Source organism: Aquarana catesbeiana, linkage group LG03, assembly GCF_042186555.1.
Source record: "Aquarana catesbeiana isolate 2022-GZ linkage group LG03, ASM4218655v1, whole genome shotgun sequence".
NCBI classification, from domain to species: domain Eukaryota; kingdom Metazoa; phylum Chordata; class Amphibia; order Anura; family Ranidae; genus Aquarana; species Aquarana catesbeiana.
Genome location: NC_133326.1, coordinates 455,049 through 474,482, shown reverse-complemented (window position 1 = coordinate 474,482; position 19,434 = coordinate 455,049). Strand labels below are relative to the sequence as shown.

Here is a 19,434-nt window from a genome sequence, read left to right as displayed (position 1 = left end):
AATGAAAGACAACTGGGGACGACCATCTCAGGGGGTGAATGAAGGACAACTGACCATTGGTAGGTGAATCAGTTTCTGGTTGGCTGGTTAATTCCTGCTCACCGTGTGTCAGGTGTTTGGCATTTGTAATTCTCATTTGGAAGGCTGGACAATGAATGGTCTTCTCCACCCAACACGCTCCATCATCTGCTCTCCAATATCATTTCTCTTCATAGAATTGAACTCTCAGATATAGTTTTGTGGCCAGGAATATTTTCGGGTTGTTTTATATTTTATTGTTTTTTATTGTTTTTACAAACCTATTAGGTTCTGGCAAGGAGGACATTATTATTTTTCTCTCAGAGGGTTTACAACTATATTAAATGGCATCATATTAATCAATAAATAGATTGTAATTCCTGGGGATTATTATGGTCTGTACGCTCCGGGCCATGAGCTGCTCAGGCCAGCAATTCATTTTACAGACAAGTTGGGTGGTGAAGAGTCAGGCGGGGATCGCGGTGCGTATTGAAGCTCCGCCCCCCCGGTTTGGTCCATTCCTGAGAACATACACAGCCGTTACCGGGTCTTCCACGGGGAATGTCTTTTAGTGTAAATTTTGATTGGTTAATATGAGAAGTATTCTGATCTGGCTTCCAGAATCTCGGGGCCGGAAGAGGTTATAAGGAAGATTTATTTTTATTTCATGGAAACGTTTTTTGTGTTTTCCTATATTTTATTTACACGGATTATCTTCTATTTTTTATAAATCTCTTGGCTCGGCGCACACACCGCCACACAAATGATTTCAATCCAGTGTTCACTTCACACAGCCAATCAGATTTGGGGGACCTCATTTCATATTGGATGTGGACCTGGGCTCAGGGGAATAATACTTCGAAGGAATCCACAGACATTCCTCATTCACCTCTAAATGAACCTCCATTAAATAATCTCAGACTTGGAGCCTGGAAATGAGCTCATAGCTTGCCGGGACTGAACATTCAGATACTCGGTATCATTCACTTTAGTGCCTGCACAGAAACAAAGACAAAGGCTAAAATGTGAACACGACAATGAAACGCGTAATCTTTCCTGGAGAAAATGCTGCGGCGGGCTTCTTTCACCCGCTGGTCACATGGCTGAGGTCACCGGTATTTGGTCATGTGATCTCCGCCAAGGGGCAAGGTGAGACGACCTGAATACGGCTTTCGGTGGAGGTCACATGACCACACACACATGTCTTCAGACATGCGGTCAGCAATGATAGGAGCCGGCAGCAGTATTTTCTCTATAAAACGCCTAATACTTTATCTATCCCATCCCAGAAAGGCTCTTCGAACTTTCAGTGGCCTTCTCAGGACAGCTCTGGTCTCGCGGGAAGAAGAGGCCTTCTCAGGACAGCTCTGCTCTCGCGGGACAAAGAGGCCTTCTCAGGACAACTCTGATCTTGCGGACAAAGAGGCCTTCTCAGGACAGCTCTGGTCTCGCGGGACAAAGAGGCCTTCTCAGAACAGCTCTGGTCTCGTGGAACAAAGAGGCCTTCTCAGGACAGCTCTGGTCTCGTGGGACAAAGAGGCCTTCTCAGGACAGCTCTGGTCTCGTGGGACAAAGAGGCCTTCTCAGGACAGCTCTGGTCTCGTGGGACAAAGAGGCCTTCTCAGGACAGCTCTGGTCTCGCGGGACGAAGAGGCCTTCTCAGGACAGCTCTGGTCTCGCGGGACGAAGAGGCCTTCTCAGGACAGCTCTGGTCTCGCGGGACGAAGAGGTGACTTTTTCATTTATTTTGCTGTTTGCTGCTCTAGACTATACAACAGCAAATCGATTTTTAGCTTATAAGATACAAACAAAATATAGAAAATTATATATATATAGACTTTATATATATATAAATGCAGATATAGTAATTGGTAGGACGGACACACGCAGTTAAATATTCAGCTACTATATACAGATCTCCCATCTTCTATTTCAATGTTTGCAGCAGGATAAAAAGTGCTTTAAAATAATGTTACAAAACAGAAAAGAAAGCTATTTACAGACTGACGGATCATAGAAGACACGGGCCTCCCCCATGCATATTCCTAATTCAACTAACATAAAAATAGTCCTTAATCAGCACGTCATCGCTGGATTTACATTCTGAGAGCTGCCCCGGACGCGGGTCGGCCGACGGCGCCGGTGCAATGTTCACGGAGATTCCTTCCCTGGCACCATCCGGCAACTCTATCCAATCTAGAAGCCTATTTACCTCCTTAAAAATCTAGATAGTCATCTTCCAACTATGTTCATAAAAATACTTTTATTTCATCACTTATTATTATTTGTAGCACCTGCATTTCCAGTCCCGCCCCCATCCCCCCCCCCCCCAACAGAGTTGTTGCTGTAACTGACAGTGTAGCACCACGATTTGCAATCATTAGCCAGACTAATAAGAAATTTAAAGAATGACCCCCCCACCCCACCCCCACCCCACAAAAATAAAACCTTTACAACAAGCTAAAAGAGAAATAAAAAAAATCCAGGCGATTTTGGTCTGCATGACAGCACCACTGATTTTAATGAAACAGAGAATGCCCCAGTCTACCAGCACCATATATACTATGAATAAAATACAAAGAATGCATGGACCTATCTATTCACAGTTTTCATTGGATACAGCAGCCCTTCTCATTACTCAATTCAAAGTCCGTCTAAAGCTAAAGCCTCTTCTTTTCTAGCTTTGGATAGAATAGGGAAGGTTAGTGACCCTGTCAGGTTTTGTCCCCGCTAGACATGTGCATGAGGAAAAAAATTCTTTTATGTCTTCTTCTGAATTTACCATTTTTTTCGATTCCAAACGTTCGAATCGATAAATTTCAAATCGGTCCAATCGAAAATGTTACATTTTTTTTCAATTCAAATGCGGCAAAGTAAAATAAAGAAGAATCTTCATGAAATGATCACAAAGACTCTGTAAAGTAGAACTACAGGCAACACTTTTTCATTATGGATAGAAGGGGGGGGGGTTATAACCCCTGTCACATTTTTTTAACCAGTTATGTCCCATTGCAGAGATTTCACTTCCTGTCCCAAACAGGAAGTGAGAGGAAATCCCTACAAATGAAGGGAATCCCTGGGGGGAGGGGCAGAACTAGTGTCCCCATTGGAAGATTTCTCCTCTAATGGGATTTTCTTTCACTATCAATGATGATGGTAAACAAGATAGATGGGGGGGAGGGGGGGCATCTCCTTAATGGGGGGCACAGATGGCAATAAAAACCGACAGGGGTTCTAATTCCTCTCCCCTCCATTCAAAACCAATAAAAAAAAGTTTTGCCATTAGTTTTAGTTTAAATCACTTTTAACTTATTGTAACAACAACAGCATTATTTGGAAATGGCGCTCTAATAACTTTGATTTCAGAAGAATGTTTACAGTTCGAATTCGAATGGAATTCAATGTAAAATTTCTATTTGAATTTCGGAAATGCGAACAAATTTTATTTGGTTATTTGGAGCATTCAGTAAACTTTGTTTTATACTGTGATTGGGGTATTCCGCTATATCCGAATCTCCGAATAACGAAGAATTTGTCGGAATATTAATTTGGAAGGAAAGGAAGAGCACATGTCTAGTCTGGGGAGATTCACTCTTCTCTATCTCCGGGTGGCCATTGAGGATGAAGCCAATGTCACCAGAAGAGGAAGGGAAGTGGAATCTTCCAGTGGGGACACCTTCACTTTGGTGAGATCTCCTCCCACTTCCTGTTGTGAATACCAGACAGGAAGTCAAGATAAATCTCCCCAGCAGGAAGCAGAAGACAATTCCTGACCGTTGAGTTTCCTATTCCAACCAAAACCAAAAGCAAAGTTTCATCTTTAGACGCAGTTTTGCAGCATCAGAAGCTGTGCTTATCGATATCTCATCCATCGGACGGGGAACCTAGAAGACAGGAACACAGATGTGTCTATAAAGTGACTCGTCTGATTATCATTTCATTTTGGTCTGAAAATTAAAAGCAGCAAAAATAAAAAGTCAATCTCCAATGTGGTCATTTTAAAAGCTCTAAAGGCCGAGAATAATTTATTCCTTTCATCCGACTCAGAAGACAAACGTGTCCTTTTCAGTCGGTTTAATTAAGTTATAAATAAATAGATAAAATATGGAAAGACTGCTGCTTTCTGTAGCATTGTTTTCCCCCAACACATCTGTATTACTGCTTTGTAGGTGACAGAATTCTGTGCAAAGCTCATCCATCATTGGACCGACAGGAAGTGACATCACAAGGGATGCTGCATCTGTGGTCTCGCCCATCGTTGGACTGACAGGAAGTGACATCACAAGGGATGCTGCATCCGTAGTCTCGTCTATTGGACCAACAGGAGGTGACATCACAAGGGATGCTGCATCCGTGGTCTCACCTATCGTTGAACTGACAGGAAGTGACATCACAAGGGATGCTGCATCCGTGGTCTCGCCCATCGTTGGACTGACAGGAAGTGACATCACAAGGGATGCTGCATCCGTAGTCTCGTCTATTGGACCAACAGGAGGTGACATCACAAGGGATGCTGCATCCGTGGTCTCACCTATCGTTGAACTGACAGGAAGTGACATCACAAGGGATGCTGCATCCGTGGTCTCGCCCATCGTTGGACCGACAGGAAGTGACATCACATGGGATGCTGCATCTGTGGTCTTGCCCGTATAGTGATTACCATCTGCTAAAAAGGAAATAAAATCAAATCAAATCTGCCAGCATCGTCATGGTGGTCTGTCATTCCTAGTAGCTTAAAAAAAATATTTCCACATTTCGGGCCGCAGCTTCTGCACCATTGTTGTTCTATAAAAATCCAATAAATATATGTTTCAATGCAATTAAAAATCTATTTCTGTGTGTGTGTGGTAAAAGTATGCCATGATTTTTATGTGTTTTCTTATCATCTGTTGTACAACAGTAGGTTTTTTTATAAAAAAAATGTAGATATAAATCTTTTTAAGATTAATTGGAAAAAAAATTATACAGTTAAAGTTCTCTTGCTGAAGGTTAAGTCCTGGGAGATGTGTACAGGATTCTCCGCTGTACACAAGTATAAAAGCACCACGAATAGCACCATAGATTACAGTGCCGTCAATGAGTTGAGGTACAATTGCCACAATGGCAGCTAATCTCATTTAAAAAGATTGTATGGTCCCGTCACCTTGGTATAGGCATACATGGATGAAGTGGTATAAGAGTTTGTTAGTCTAGTAGCTGCTTCTCGAGTTGGGATGAAGTCCTTCTTATCGATCGGTGGGGTCTCTGTAGTGGCAGCACCTCCCCACTTTCTCTTCTTCCCAAAGCTTTTGACTTCTTGTTTGATGCCCAGTCTGGCAGCTTCCTCTTGCCTTAACCGCGCTCTCTCTGCCAGTAGCTTCATTTTGGCTTCCCAGAGTGCCAGGCCATGGTTCGGTTGGTTTAAATTCTTGTGTTGGTAGAATACCAATGAAATGCGGGTTGGGTGACAACGGTTGGGCTTCTTCAGGGGGGTGGTGGCATGAAGCTCTCTCCGTGCACACTCTATCAGAATGGAGCCATGGGCTGGAGCTACGGCAACTCCTCCAATATTTTCATCCAGGAAGTTGTGCTCGCTGTCTGACCACTCTTCCTCTTCATTCTCTTCTTTCTTGGCAGGAGTCTCCTCCATATTGTCATCTAGACTGTATGGATCCCAGCTGTCTGATTTTAAAGGGGTAGATGGAGTGGTCGGAGCAGAAAACATATTCCATGACTTGTCCTGCATTCCACTAGGTGTTACGCTACATCTATCATTACCGGCAACTGAATTCCAGAGCTTCTCCTGGAAAGCCGTCGTCTCCTTCATGGCTCGACCACTATTCCAGTTCTTGTCCTGAGCGTTTCCAGAAGACATCAGGTTAGTGGAACCGTCATTGAGCTTGCAGGAGCTCCAAACCTTTACTGGAGTGTTTGAGTCACGCTGAACCATCTGAGCATCGAGCCCATAGGCTCCCCACTGTTTGCTTTGTCCATGATAGTTCTTGAATCCTACACCATTGGCTTGGGCACCATAATAATCTCTCTTATCCAGACCATTTACTAAATTTGCTTTCTCACTGGTCATATACATACTTTGGGAACCCTCTGAGTTCGTCCTTTCAGATGAAGGCAAAGCTCCATTTGCTTTAAATGGAAAGGCCGGATCATTTTTCGGCATGGAGAGATTTAAAATGGGACTCTGAGAATGGATGCTTGGAGATCTCTGGAATGGATCGTAGGAGTAATCATTCACAGGCTCCTTCTTAATGACTTTGTTAAAATATGGAGTGGTATCGACGGGAGCGGGGGTAGTCCGGAGAGGGGTGCTGGTGGATCTGCTGTCTCCAGATTTCCCATAGTTTTGCTCATTTCCATAGGCTTGGCTTATAACCTCTGACCCTGATTGGATTTCAGACTTTTTGTTATTCATCCACCCGCCAGACTTTGCATCGCCGGCACCATAATTCATATACTGGGAAGAGACCACAGGATTATTGGGAAAGCCATAATATCCAAAAGAAGGAAGAGCAAATTTTGAATGATATCCATTCAAGGAAGGCAGTGTAGGTGGTTGTGCATAGAAAGAATGGTAGGAGTAAACACTGTTCATGCTGTAGGGATCTGAAGGCCTGCAGCTGCCCAACACCGAGTAGCTCTCAACAACTCCATTTGCATTATATTTGAAGTTATTGTAGGGATTGGAAGGCTCCACTTTTATGCAAGGCTTGACTGGTTGCTGGGTCATACCTAAGGAAGCAATAAATACAAGACTATTAGTATGGTAAAAATTAAAGGCAAACTCTCCAAATCAATATAAAAGAATGAATGATATTTATTCCTATTACAACTAAAAATGGTCATTTCATAGTCTTGGTTATTAATCACACCGGTTCTCTCTGACCCGACTTATAAATGGTTGGCGTCAACAAGTTTAGGGCTCGTGTCAGTGGTGTCAGTTATCATCAATGGGGTCAGTTATCGTCAGTGAGGTCAGTTATCATCAATGAGGTCAGTTATCGTCAGTGGGGTCAGTTATCGTCAGTGGGGTCAGTTATCATCAATGAGGTCAGTTATCATCAATGAGGTCAGTTATCGTCAATGGGATCAGTTATCGTCAGTGAGGTCAGTTATCATCAATGGGGTCAGTTATCGTCAATGGGGTCAGTTATTGTCAGTGAGGTCAGTTATCATCAATGGGGTCAGTTATCGTCAATGGTGTCAGTTATCGTCAATGGGGTCAGTTATCGTCAGTGAGGTCAGTTCTCGTCAATGGGGTCAGTTATCATCAATGGGGTCAGTTATCGTCAATGGGGTCAGTTATCGTCAATGGTGTCAGTTATCATCAATGGGGTCAGTTATCGTCAGTGGGGTCAGTTATCATCAATGGGGTCAGTTATCGTCAATGGGGTCAGTTATCGTCAATGGGATCAGTTATCGTCAATGGGGTCAGTTATCGTCAATGGGGTCAGTTATCATCAATGGGGTCAGTTATCGTCAATGGGGTCAGTTATCGTCAATGGTGTCAGTTATCATCAATGGGGTCAGTTATCGTCAGTGGGGTCAGTTATCATCAATGGGGTCAGTTATCGTCAATGGGGTCAGTTATCGTCAATGGGATCAGTTATCGTCAATGGGGTCAGTTATCGTCAATGGGGTCAGTTATCGTCAATGGGGTCAGTTATCGTCAATGGGGTCAGTTATCGTCAGTGAGGTCAGTTATCATCAATGGGGTCAGTTATCGTCAATGGGATCAGTTATCGTCAGTGAGGTCAGTTATCATCAATGGGGTCAGTTATCGTCAATGGGGTCAGTTATCGTCAGTGAGGTCAGTTATCATCAATGGGGTCAGTTATCGTCAATGGTGTCAGTTATCGTCAATGGGGTCAGTTATCGTCAGTGAGGTCAGTTCTCGTCAATGGGGTCAGTTATCATCAATGGGGTCAGTTATCGTCAATGGGGTCAGTTATCGTCAATGGTGTCAGTTATCATCAATGGGGTCAGTTATCGTCAGTGGGGTCAGTTATCATCAATGGGGTCAGTTATCGTCAATGGGGTCAGTTATCGTCAATGGGGTCAGTTATCGTCAATGGGATCAGTTATCGTCAATGGGGTCAGTTATCGTCAATGGGGTCAGTTATCGTCAATGGGGTCAGTTATCGTCAGTGAGGTCAGTTATCATCAATGGGGTCAGTTATCGTCAATGGTGTCAGTTATCGTCAATGGGGTCAGTTATCGTCAGTGAGGTCAGTTCTCGTCAATGGGGTCAGTTATCATCAATGGGGTCAGTTATTGTCAATGGGGTCAGTTATCGTCAATGGGGTCAGTTATCGTCAATGGGGTCAGTTATCGTCAATGGGGTCAGTTATCGTCAGTGAGGTCAGTTATCGTCAGTGAGGTCAGTTATCGTCAATGGGGTCAGTTATCGTCAATGGGGTCAGTTAGCCATTCAGAAACCACTGGTGGGCACATTTCACCAGCAGTGGATCTCCTTCTGATCTGCATTTCATTGCTTTAAGCGGGTTTTGCATTCCCATAGACTTGTGTGAAGTCCATTGACAAGGGGCCCCAAATAAGTCCTGCTGAAAACGGAATAGGAACTGCACAGATCTTGTCATAGATGGAGGAGGACTTTCTTAATTAGCACAACATTTCTATTTAGAGAAGACATTGCTGCAGAACCCCTGGCCATGTCTATCCAAGCAAATCAAGAGATCCGAGGGCTGAGTTTGGGTTCCCTAATGGAAAAAAATCAGTATGTATGGGGATGATACATTGTTGTACCTGGCCGACTCGGGTGCCTCTCTTCACACCGCACTTGAGACGATTGAACAGTTTGGGGCATTTTCTTACCCATCGATAGCTTCCCACCTTCTGAGTCCCGGGCCCGGCTACCACTACAACGTGTCAACGCTATTAAATATCCAAATCCCCAGCTGATTACATCTCTCTCAACATTGAGCCTCTTTTCTCCCTTATTAAATCCAAAATACAAACCTGGACCCGTCTACCTCTAGATGTATGGGGCCGTATAAACCTAATAAAAATGATACTGCTGCTAAACATTCTATAAATCTTATGGCATACTCCGACCTCCTTAAGCCTTTTGTCTGGGGGACTGGCAGACATAAACTTGCTTGGCAAACGTTTAAGAACCCACCAGACCTGGGGGGGCCTTACCTGACCTATACTACATCGCATCCCAGCTATCCCAATTATTCCACATAGACAACACCGATAGTGAAAGATTTAGTACCCTATTGTGCCCGGCCTGGGCGCGGCGCACTCGGGATCCAATGTGTGCGCTAGCAGTAGGTTTCGGGGGTGCAGAATTAGGGGGAGACAGAAAGACCCTATTGTATCATTATAGGTAGAGGTCGACCGATATGGGTTTTTCTCTGGCCAATGCCGATATTTAGAAATTGTGGTGGCCGATGGCCGATATGTGATGCCGATTTTTTTTGGGCCGATATATTAGGCCGATTTTTTTTTTTTTTCTTTTTTTTCCCCCCTTCATCTCATAAAATCTAACAGTTAGACCCCTTTCACACTGAGGCGATGCGCTGGCAGGATGTCTTTGGAGCGGTGTATACCCCTCCTCCACCACTCCTGCCCATTGAAATTAATGCGCACCGCTGCCGAAGCGCCTGCAAAGCGTTTCAGCAGCAGCACTTCATGGGCGCATTTAACCCCTTCCTCGGCCGCTAGCTGGGTTATAAGCGCCCCGCTAGCAGCCGAATAGCGCCGCTAAAATGACGGTAAAGCGCCGCTAAAACTAACAGAGTTTTACCGTCAACGCCTGCCCGCTCCAGTGTGGAAGCAACCTTAAGTAATAAGTGATACAGAAAATTTTTTACATTTAAACATTTATTAAACAAAACAAACCTCCAATCAGTTCACTTGTATGTAGAATTTAGATTACAAAAAAAAAATAACTATATCTTAAATATTAAATACACAAAAACAGGTAACCAAAACTTTTGGATGAAAAAAAATGGGCTAACTTTACTGCTTATTTTTTTTTTTTTTTAATTAGTGTATTTTATTTTAAAAAATTGTGTTTGAAAGACCGCTGCGCAAATACCGTGTGACATAAAATATTGCAACAACCGCTATTTTATTCCCTAGGGTCTCTGCTAAAAAAAATATATATAATGTTTGGGGGTTCCAAGTGATTTTCTAGCAGAAAATACAGAATTTTTACTTGTAAGCAACAAATGTCAAAAAAGATTTAGTCTTTAAATGGTTAAACTGAGAAATTCTACACACAGAGTTCAGTCTATTGATAAAAGAATCTGAAGAGATACAAATGTATCTTACATAGTTACATAGTAGGTGAGGTTGAAAAAAGACACAAGTCCATCAAGTCCAACCTATGTGTGTGATTATATGTCAGTATTACATTATATATCTCTGTATGTTGTGTGATTATATGTCAGTATTACATTATATATCTCTGTATGTTGTGTGATTATATGTCATATTACATTATATATCTCTGTATGTTGTGTGATTATATGTCATATTACATTATATATCTCTGTATGTTGTGTGATTATATGTCATATTACATTATATATCCTGTATGTTGTGTGATTATATGTCATATTACATTATATATCTCTGTATGTTGTGTGATTATATGTCAGTATTACATTATATATCTCTGTATGTTGTGTGATTATATGTCATATTACATTATATATCTCTGTATGTTGTGTGATTATGTGTCATATTACATTATATATCTCTGTATGTTGTGTGATTATGTGTCATATTACATTATATATCTCTGTATGTTGTGTGATTATATGTCATATTACATTATATATCTCTGTATGTTGTGTGATTATATGTCATATTACATTATATATCTCTGTATGTTGTGTGATTATATGTCATATTACATTATATATCTCTGTATGTTGTGTGATTATATGTCATATTACATTATATATCTCTGTATGTTGTGTGATTATATGTCATATTACATTATATATCTCTGTATGTTGTGTGATTATATGTCATATTACATTATATATCTCTGTATGTTGTGTGATTATATGTCATATTACATTATATATCTCTGTATGTTGTGTGATTATGTGTCATATTACATTATATATCCCTGTATATTGCGGTCATTCAGGAGATTATCTAATAGTTTCTTGAAGCTATCAATGCTCCCCGCTGAGACCACCGCCTGTGGAAGGGAATTCCACATCCTTGCCGCTCTTACAGTAAAGAACCCTCTACATAGTTTAAGGTTAAACCTCTTTTCTTCTAATTATAATGAGTGACCACGAGTCTTGTTAAACTCTCTTCTGCGAAAAAGTTTTATCCCTATTGTGGGGTCACCAGTCCGGTATTTATATATTGTGGGGTCACCAGTCCGGTATTTGTATATTGTGGGGTCACCAGTCCGGTATTTATATATTGTGGGGTCACCAGTTCGGTATATATATATTGTGGGGTCACCAGTCCGGTATTTATATATTGTGGGGTCACCAGTCCGGTATTTATATATTGTGGGGTCACCAGTCCGGTATTTATATATTGTGGGGTCACCAGTCCGGTATTTATATATTGTGGGGTCACCAGTCCGGTATTTGTATATTGTGGGGTCACCAGTCCGGTATTTATATATTGTGGGGTCACCAGTCCGGTATTTATATATTGTGGGGTCACCAGTCCGGTATTTGTATATTGTGGGGTCACCAGTCCGGTATTTATATATTGTGGGGTCACCAGTCCGGTATTTGTATATTGTGGGGTCACCAGTCCGGTATTTGTATATTGTGGGGTCACCAGTCCGGTATTTGTATATTGTGGGGTCACCAGTCCGGTATTTGTATATTGTGGGGTCACCAGTCCGGTATTTATATATTGTGGGGTCACCAGTCCGGTATTTGTATATTGTGGGGTCACCAGTCCGGTATTTATATATTGTGGGGTCACCAGTCCGGTATTTATATATTGTGGGGTCACCAGTCCGGTATTTATATATTGTGGGGTCACCAGTCCGGTATTTATATATTGTGGGGTCACCAGTCCAGTATTTATATATTGTGGGGTCACCAGTCCGGTATTTATATAATGAAATCATATCCCCTCTCAAGCGTCTCTTCTCCAGAGAGAATAAGTTCAGAGCTCACAACCTTTCCTCATAACTAATATCCTCCAGACCCTTTATTAGCTTTGTTGCCCTTCTTTGTACTCGCTCCATTTCCAGTACATCCTTCCTGAGGACTGGTGCCCAGAACTGGACAGCATACTCCAGGTGCGGCCGGACCAGAGTCTTGTAGAGCGGGAGAATTATCGTTTTATCTCTGGAGTTGATCCCTTTTTAATGCCAATATTCTGTTTGCTTTGTTAGCAGCAGCTTGGCATTGCATGTCATTGCTGAGCCTATCATCTACTAGGACCCCCAGGTCCTTTTCCATCCTAGATCCCCCCAGAGGTTCTCCCCCCAGTCTATAGATTGCATTCAGATTTTTACCACCCAAATGCATTATTTTACATTTTTCTACATTGAACCTCATTTGCCATGTAGTCGCCCCTCCCCCATTCATTTGTTCAGATCTTCTTGCAAGATTTCCACATCCTGCGGAGAAGTTATTGCCCTGCTTAGCTTAGTATCGTCTGCAAATACAGAGATTGAACTGTTTATCCCATCCTCCAGATCGTTTATGAACAAATTAAATAGGATTGGTCCCAGCACAGAACCCTGGGGAACCCCACTACCCACCCCTGACCATTCTGAGTACTCCCCATTTATCACCACCCTCTGAACTCGCCCTTGTAGCCAGTTTTCAATCCATGTACTCACCCTATGGTCCATGCCAACGCACCTTATTTTGTACAGTAAACGTTTATGGGGAACTGTGTCAAATGCTTTTGTAAAATCCAGATACACCACGTCTAAGGGCCTTCCTTTATCTAGATGGCAACTCACCTCCTCATAGAAGGTTAATAGATTGGTTTGGCAAGAACGATTCTTCATGAATCCATGCTGATTACTGCTAATGATATCATTCTTATTACTAAAATCTTGTATATAGTCCCTTATCATCCCCTCCAAGAGTTTACATACTATTGATGTTAGGCTAACTGGTCTGTAATTCCCAGGGATGTTTTTTGGGCCCTTTTTAAATATTGGTGCTACATTGGCTTTTCTCCAATCAGCTGGTACCATTCCAGTCAGTAGACTGTCTGTTAAAATTAGGAACAACGGTCTGGCAATCACCTGACTGAGTTCCCTAAGTACCCTCGGATGCAAGCCATCTGGTCCCGGTGATTTATTAATGTTAAGTTTCTCAAGGCTAATTTTAATTCTGTCCTCTGTTAACCATGTAGGTGCTTCCTGTGTTGTGTCCTGAGGATAAACACTGCAGTTTTGGTTACTGAAGCCCCCCGATTCACTCGTGAAGACTGAGGAGAAGAATAAATTCAATACCTTTGCCATCTCCCCATCCTTTGTAACCAGATGTCCTTCCTCATTCTTTATGGGGCCAATATGGTCTGTCCTCCCTTTTTTACTGTTTACATACTTAAAGAATTTCTTGGGATTTTTTTTGCTCTCCTCCGCTATGTGTCTTTCATGTTCTATCTTAGCTGTCCTAATTGCACCCTTACATTTCTTATTGCATTCTTTATAAAGTCTGAATGCTGAGGATGATCCCTCAACCTTGTATTTTTTGAAGGCCTTCTCCTTTGCTTTTATATGCATTTTTACATTGGAGTTAAGCCATCCAGGATGTTTGTTCGCTCTTTTAAATGTATTACCCAATGGGATACATTGGCTAATTCCCTTATTTAATATGCTCTTAAAGCAAAACCATCTCTCCTCCGTATTCTTTGTTCCTAATATTTTATCCCAATTTATGCCTTTTAGCAAGGTTTGTAGTTTAGGGAAGTTGGCTCTTTTGAAATTCAGTGTCTTTGTGTTCCCTTCATGTCTCCTATTTGTGTGATTTATACTGAAACTAATTGACCTGTGATCGCTGTTACCTAAATTGCCCCGTGTTACCACATCTGTGATCAGGTCTGTATTGTTGGTAATCAGTAGATCTAGTAATGTTTTATTTCTAGTTGGTGCGTCTACCATCTGACCCATAAAATTGTCCTGCAAGACACTAAGGAACTGGCGAGCCTTAAATGAATGCGCGGTTCCCTCCGCCCAGTCTATGTCTATATAATTAAAATCCCCCATTATGATAACACTTCCCATCCTTGCTGCTAATCCAATTTGTGATAGGAGATCCGTCTCCACTTCCTCCCTCAGGTTAGGGGGCCTATAGCATACTCCCAGTATTATTTTCCCCTTAGCTTCATCCCTTTGGAGCTCTACCCATAAAGATTCCACCTCCTCCCTAGCTCCCTCAGTGATGTCATCTCTCACATTCACTTGTACATTATTCTTGATATATAGGCATACCCCTCCCCCTTTTTTAACCTCTCTATCCTTGCGGTATAGGGTATACCCTTGAATGTTTGCCAGCCAATCATGAGAGCTGTTGAACCAGGTCTCTGAAATTCCCACAAAATCCAAATCCTCCTTGTACAACAGTATCTCTAGTTCACCCATCTTGTCCGCCAGGCTCCTGGCATTGGTGAACATGCCACATAGTTTAGACCGGTCGCATATTGTCCTCGTATTGGGTGTTTCAAGATTGCAACTAGGACTTGCTACTATACTCACCTTGTGTTTTTGTGCTTTGGTTAACCTACCACTAATGCCCCCAATACTACCCTCTGGAATATCTTCCGCGCTGGCTATCACTGTCTCTGGACCCTCCCCCTCATCGCCTAGTTTAAAAACCCCTCTAACTTTTTGGCCATCTTCCTTCCCAGCAGATCTGCACCCTCCTCATTTAGGTGCAGTCCGTCCCTTCTATAGTACCGGTTACCGACTGAGAAGTCTTCTTATCAGACTTGGCTGCCCAGAGAGGAGAGAAGAAAACTTCAGACAACTTGCATTGACTTCTATTACAGAAGTCATTTGCAAGTCCCGCTGAAGTTATAATCGGCTTTTTTTAACAGCACAATCGGCCGATGCCGATTAAGTAAAAAAAGCCAAATATCGGCTGATATATCGGTCGACCTCCAATTATAGGCGCATATGGGACCTCGCTTCTAACGAACTAGGGATACCACAATATAATGATTATACTCCACTATGACATAACAAACTCCTCTCTGAATTCCTCCAGCTACAGAATGCAGAGGTCTGGAGCACTCAGGGAATACTTACACCACCTGCTGTCAGATGGAAATCTTAAGACCTTCGACGCACTTCCGACACGCTCCAGAACCACGTTTTTCAGATTTTTACAGGTCCAACAAGCTGGATCACAACTTTCAGTGCCATTTGTGGCCAGTTTACCTCTTGCTTGATGTGCAACCAAGAAGTGGACACATTTCTCCAACTAATTTGGGCCTGCCCCAAAATACAAGGCCTTTGGGCACAGATCGTAGCCCTTCTACACCACACCATGGGTTCCCCAAAACAGAGCCTACTCGGGATATTTCCCAATTCTATTGATAAATACACAAAGATGTTCCTCCATGAAACATTGTTCTCGGCCAGGAAAATTATTGCTAGACAATGAATGAGACCTTTACCTCCCAACTTAGTAGAATGGAAGGTGGACATAAACACTACCCTACAAGAAATTCTTATGCCGCATACACACCACCGGTTTTGCCATTGGAATAAACTCCGAAGGTTTCTCCAACGGAACTCCGACGGAATTCCATTCAAGTGGTCTTCCCTACACACGATCACACCAAAGTCCGACCGTCCAGAACGCGATGAACACGTATGACGGGACTAGAAAAGGGAAGTTCAATAGCCAGTAGCCAATCGCTTCCGTCTCGTACTTGCTTCAGAGCAAGAGTAGTTTTTGGTCCGTTAGAACAGCATACAGACAATCGGTTTTCCCGATAAGAATTGGTTCCGTTGGAAAAATTTAGAACATGTTCTATTTCTAGGCCCGTCAGAATTTTCTAAAAGTCCGATGTGGCCTACACACGATCGGAATATACGATGAAAAGCTTCTGTCGGACTTTTTCCATCGGACATTCCGCTCGTGTGTACGCGGCTTTATACATTAATAAGGGATGTCCAGCTAAGTATAATAAAATATGGGACCGCTGACTACAAGAATCAGAAACCTGCATATGAAAATAGTTCGATTCCCTGGAAACATATCATCTGAAGTATGTTTACATGAAATCTCCTTTATTAAGCTCAAGGATTGTACCCTGATTTTTAGTATTACAAAATAGTTTGAAAGCTGCACTGTATGTGTAATGATATGTCGATCCTCATACAATGGATGTGTTGTACATATAACATGCAAGCTTAATGTGTAGTCACAATTTGTTTAATAAAAACTTTTGTTCAACGGAAAAATATAGAGAAGACACAAAGATTGTGAGGTGACCTGTGTATTGTCTGTATAACAACAAACAGGCACAGGGACCACCATAATTATAGATCAGCTGACAGTTCCGATCTAACATTGTCTGTTCAGGTGTTTGGTCGAACGTCTGAGTTTTTTCCATGTATTTCTACCACTTCTATAAATGGCAGCTTCCCGTTGTCACTGGTTCCTAAGGAATCCCCACCATGTAAGCAAAGGGGTGGGGACAGCAGTGACATCACTATCCAAATAATGGGCACTGCCCATATTTAGGTAATGATGTCACCACTTTCCCTGCCCCTTCCCTTATATATAGTTGGTTACAGGTCAGGCACCGGTGGGATCGATCGTGTGCGCTAAGTTATCGGGGGGGGGGGGGGGACAGTCCCCCAACCGCAGATCCCCACAACTACCAGCCAGGTCTGAGTGGCCCTTGTCCTCATCAATATGGGCCCCTGGTGCTTTCCCAGAGGAGGGGTCCCCCTTACAAGGTAGCCCCCCGCCATGTTGAGGATAAGTGGCCTAGAATGACGTGAGGTCCTCCATGCCAGACTCAGAGGGTCTGATATGTATTTAGGGGGATGTGTTTTATTTTGGGGTCTCTTCCCCACAACCCTGGGCAGTGGTTTTGGGGGGTCTGTGGGAAGGGGCCTTATCAGAATTTGGAAGCCCCCAGGACCCCCCCCCCCCTATGTGAATGAGTATGGGGCCATTCACCAAAAATGAGTAAAAAATGAAGAAAAGAAAATAAAACAAGTTTTTAACAAATCCTTTATAAAAAAATAAAAAACAATGTCCCCCGATGTAGATCCATCTCACGCCTCCCGCCACATCGCCAAACCCAGAAAAAACCAACATCCAGCCTCTTCGAACGCTCCCCGCGGACTGACTACTCCCCGTCTGACATCTTTTTAAATAGCTTAGGGGCGGAGTCACCCATTGACGTCATCGGGAGCGTTCAACAGGCCGTTTTTAACCTTTTTTTATTTTTTTTTTGTGCGCTCGCTCGTCCCCCCCTTTCCTGGCCTGCCGGGCTGCAATGCTCGGATAGGGGTCTGGTATGATTTTTTTTCAGAATTTTCTATTGCCAGCATTGTTTTCTTTACATTGTTACCAATATCTGAACCGGACTTTATCATCGGACACAGAACGGTTGTTGGGAAGGTTCTGCTATAGAAAATCATTATATAATATTATTATGTCTCCCACCATCATTGTAAATAGGGGCTCATTAGAAGGATTGGGAGGACCCAATGACGGGGGCTCTTATTGTTATGCAGGTTTGGGGCTGCCAGTCGGCTTTGAGATGCCAACCTGGAAGAAATGTGCAGGCCAGGAGCTCCAGATTTACAGGTTTTGCAGATCATTGACTCTCCAGACAGAAGCCAACATCAGGTTGTCTGACATTGAACAGTCAGCGATGGACGCTCCCAAATTTCTATTCTTACAGGTTCACCTTAACCTCTTGACATCCGGAGGCCGTCATATGACGGCCTCGACTTTCGGAGGTTATATCTGAATGATGCCTGAGGCTACAGACATCATTCAGATACCGGCATTTTCAGCCGGCGATTCCGTACACCATAAGAATGATCATAGCGGCTGTTCCGCCGCTTGATTGTTCTTACGGGCGGCGAGAGGGGACGTCCCCCCCCTCCTGCCGCCCTCCGGTGCTTCTACCGACTCATCTCAGCGATCGGTGAGTCGGATAGCGGATCCGCCGGCGCCAGATGTACATCATAGAGATTTTGGATGATCGTTCGGAGGCCGGGCGCGATGTTATGACGTCACGCCCGGCCTCTGCATTCAAAAAACGGCGCCGCTTCGCCGAAGCAGTGATCGTTTTGTTTTGTTTTTTTATTTTAGGCTTCCTAGCCTAGAGGTGAGATGTGAGGTCTTATTGACCCCATATCTCACTGTAAAGAGGACCTGTCATGTCATATTCCTATTACAAGGGATGTTTACATTCCTTGTAATAGGAATAAAAGTGATCAAAAAAAATTTTTTTTTTAAAAAGTGTCAAAATAAAAAATTTTAAGTAAAATTAACAATAAAAAAAAAAAAAAATTTGAAAGCTCCCCTGTCCCCGTAAGCTCGCACGCAGAAGCGAACGCATACGTAAGTCCCGCCCACATACGAAAACGGTGTTCAAACCACACATGTGAGGTATTGCCGCGAACGTTAGAGCGAGAGCAATAATTTTGGCCCTAGACCTCCTCTGTAACTCAAAACATGTAACCAGTAAAAAATTTTAAAGCGTCGCCTATGGGGATTTTTAAGTACCAAAGTTTGGCGCCATTCCACGAGTGTGTGCAATTTTGAAGTGTGACATGTTAGGTATCTATTTACTCAGCGTAACTTCATCTTTCACACAATGCAAAAAAATTTGGCTAACTTTGCTGTTTTGTTTTTTTTTAAAGCATGAAACTGTTTTTTTAAAAAAAAAACGCGTTTGAAAAATTGCTGCGCAAATACCGTGCAAGATAAAAAGTTGCAATGACCGCCATTGTATTCTCTAGGGTCTCTGCTAAAAAAACATATATCATGTTTGGGGGTTCTATGTAATTTTATAGCAAAGAAATGATGATTTTTGACATGTAGGAGCGAAGTGTCAGAAATGGCCTGGATGCGAAGTGGTTAAAATATATTCGGCTTTTCTTCATATGAAACCTGAATCCTTCATAAACCTGCTGCAAAGGTTTGCTCTCATGAATTATTAGTTAATTAATAATTAAATGAATTAATAATTAAAAGCCTCAAACACTAATAAACACTAATGCCGCGTACACACGGTCGGATTTTTCCGACGGGAAATGTTCGATGGGAGCGTGTTGTCGGAAATTCCGACCGTGTGTAGGCTCCATCGGACATTTTCCATCGGAATTTCCGTCACACAAAATGTGAGATCTGGACAAAGTCCGTTGTCGTAAATTCCGATCGTGTGTACACAATTCCGACGCACAAAGTTCCACGCATGCTCGGAATCAAGCAGAAGAGCCACACTGGCTATTGA

At 42.7% G+C, this 19,434-nt stretch overlaps 1 protein-coding gene across 1 annotated transcript in view; it reads right to left on the bottom strand.

Moving 5' to 3' along the window:
• Window positions 1–2,508: 2,508 nt before the first annotated feature.
• TET3 (tet methylcytosine dioxygenase 3) overlaps window positions 2,509–19,434 on the bottom strand; it is a gene marked incomplete in the record, with an annotated part of 240,201 nt that continues 223,275 nt past the window's right edge. Inside the window, 1 exon segment of the mRNA XM_073618219.1 lies at window positions 2,509–6,744. Coding sequence (XP_073474320.1) covers window positions 5,132–6,744 — 1,613 coding nt within the window.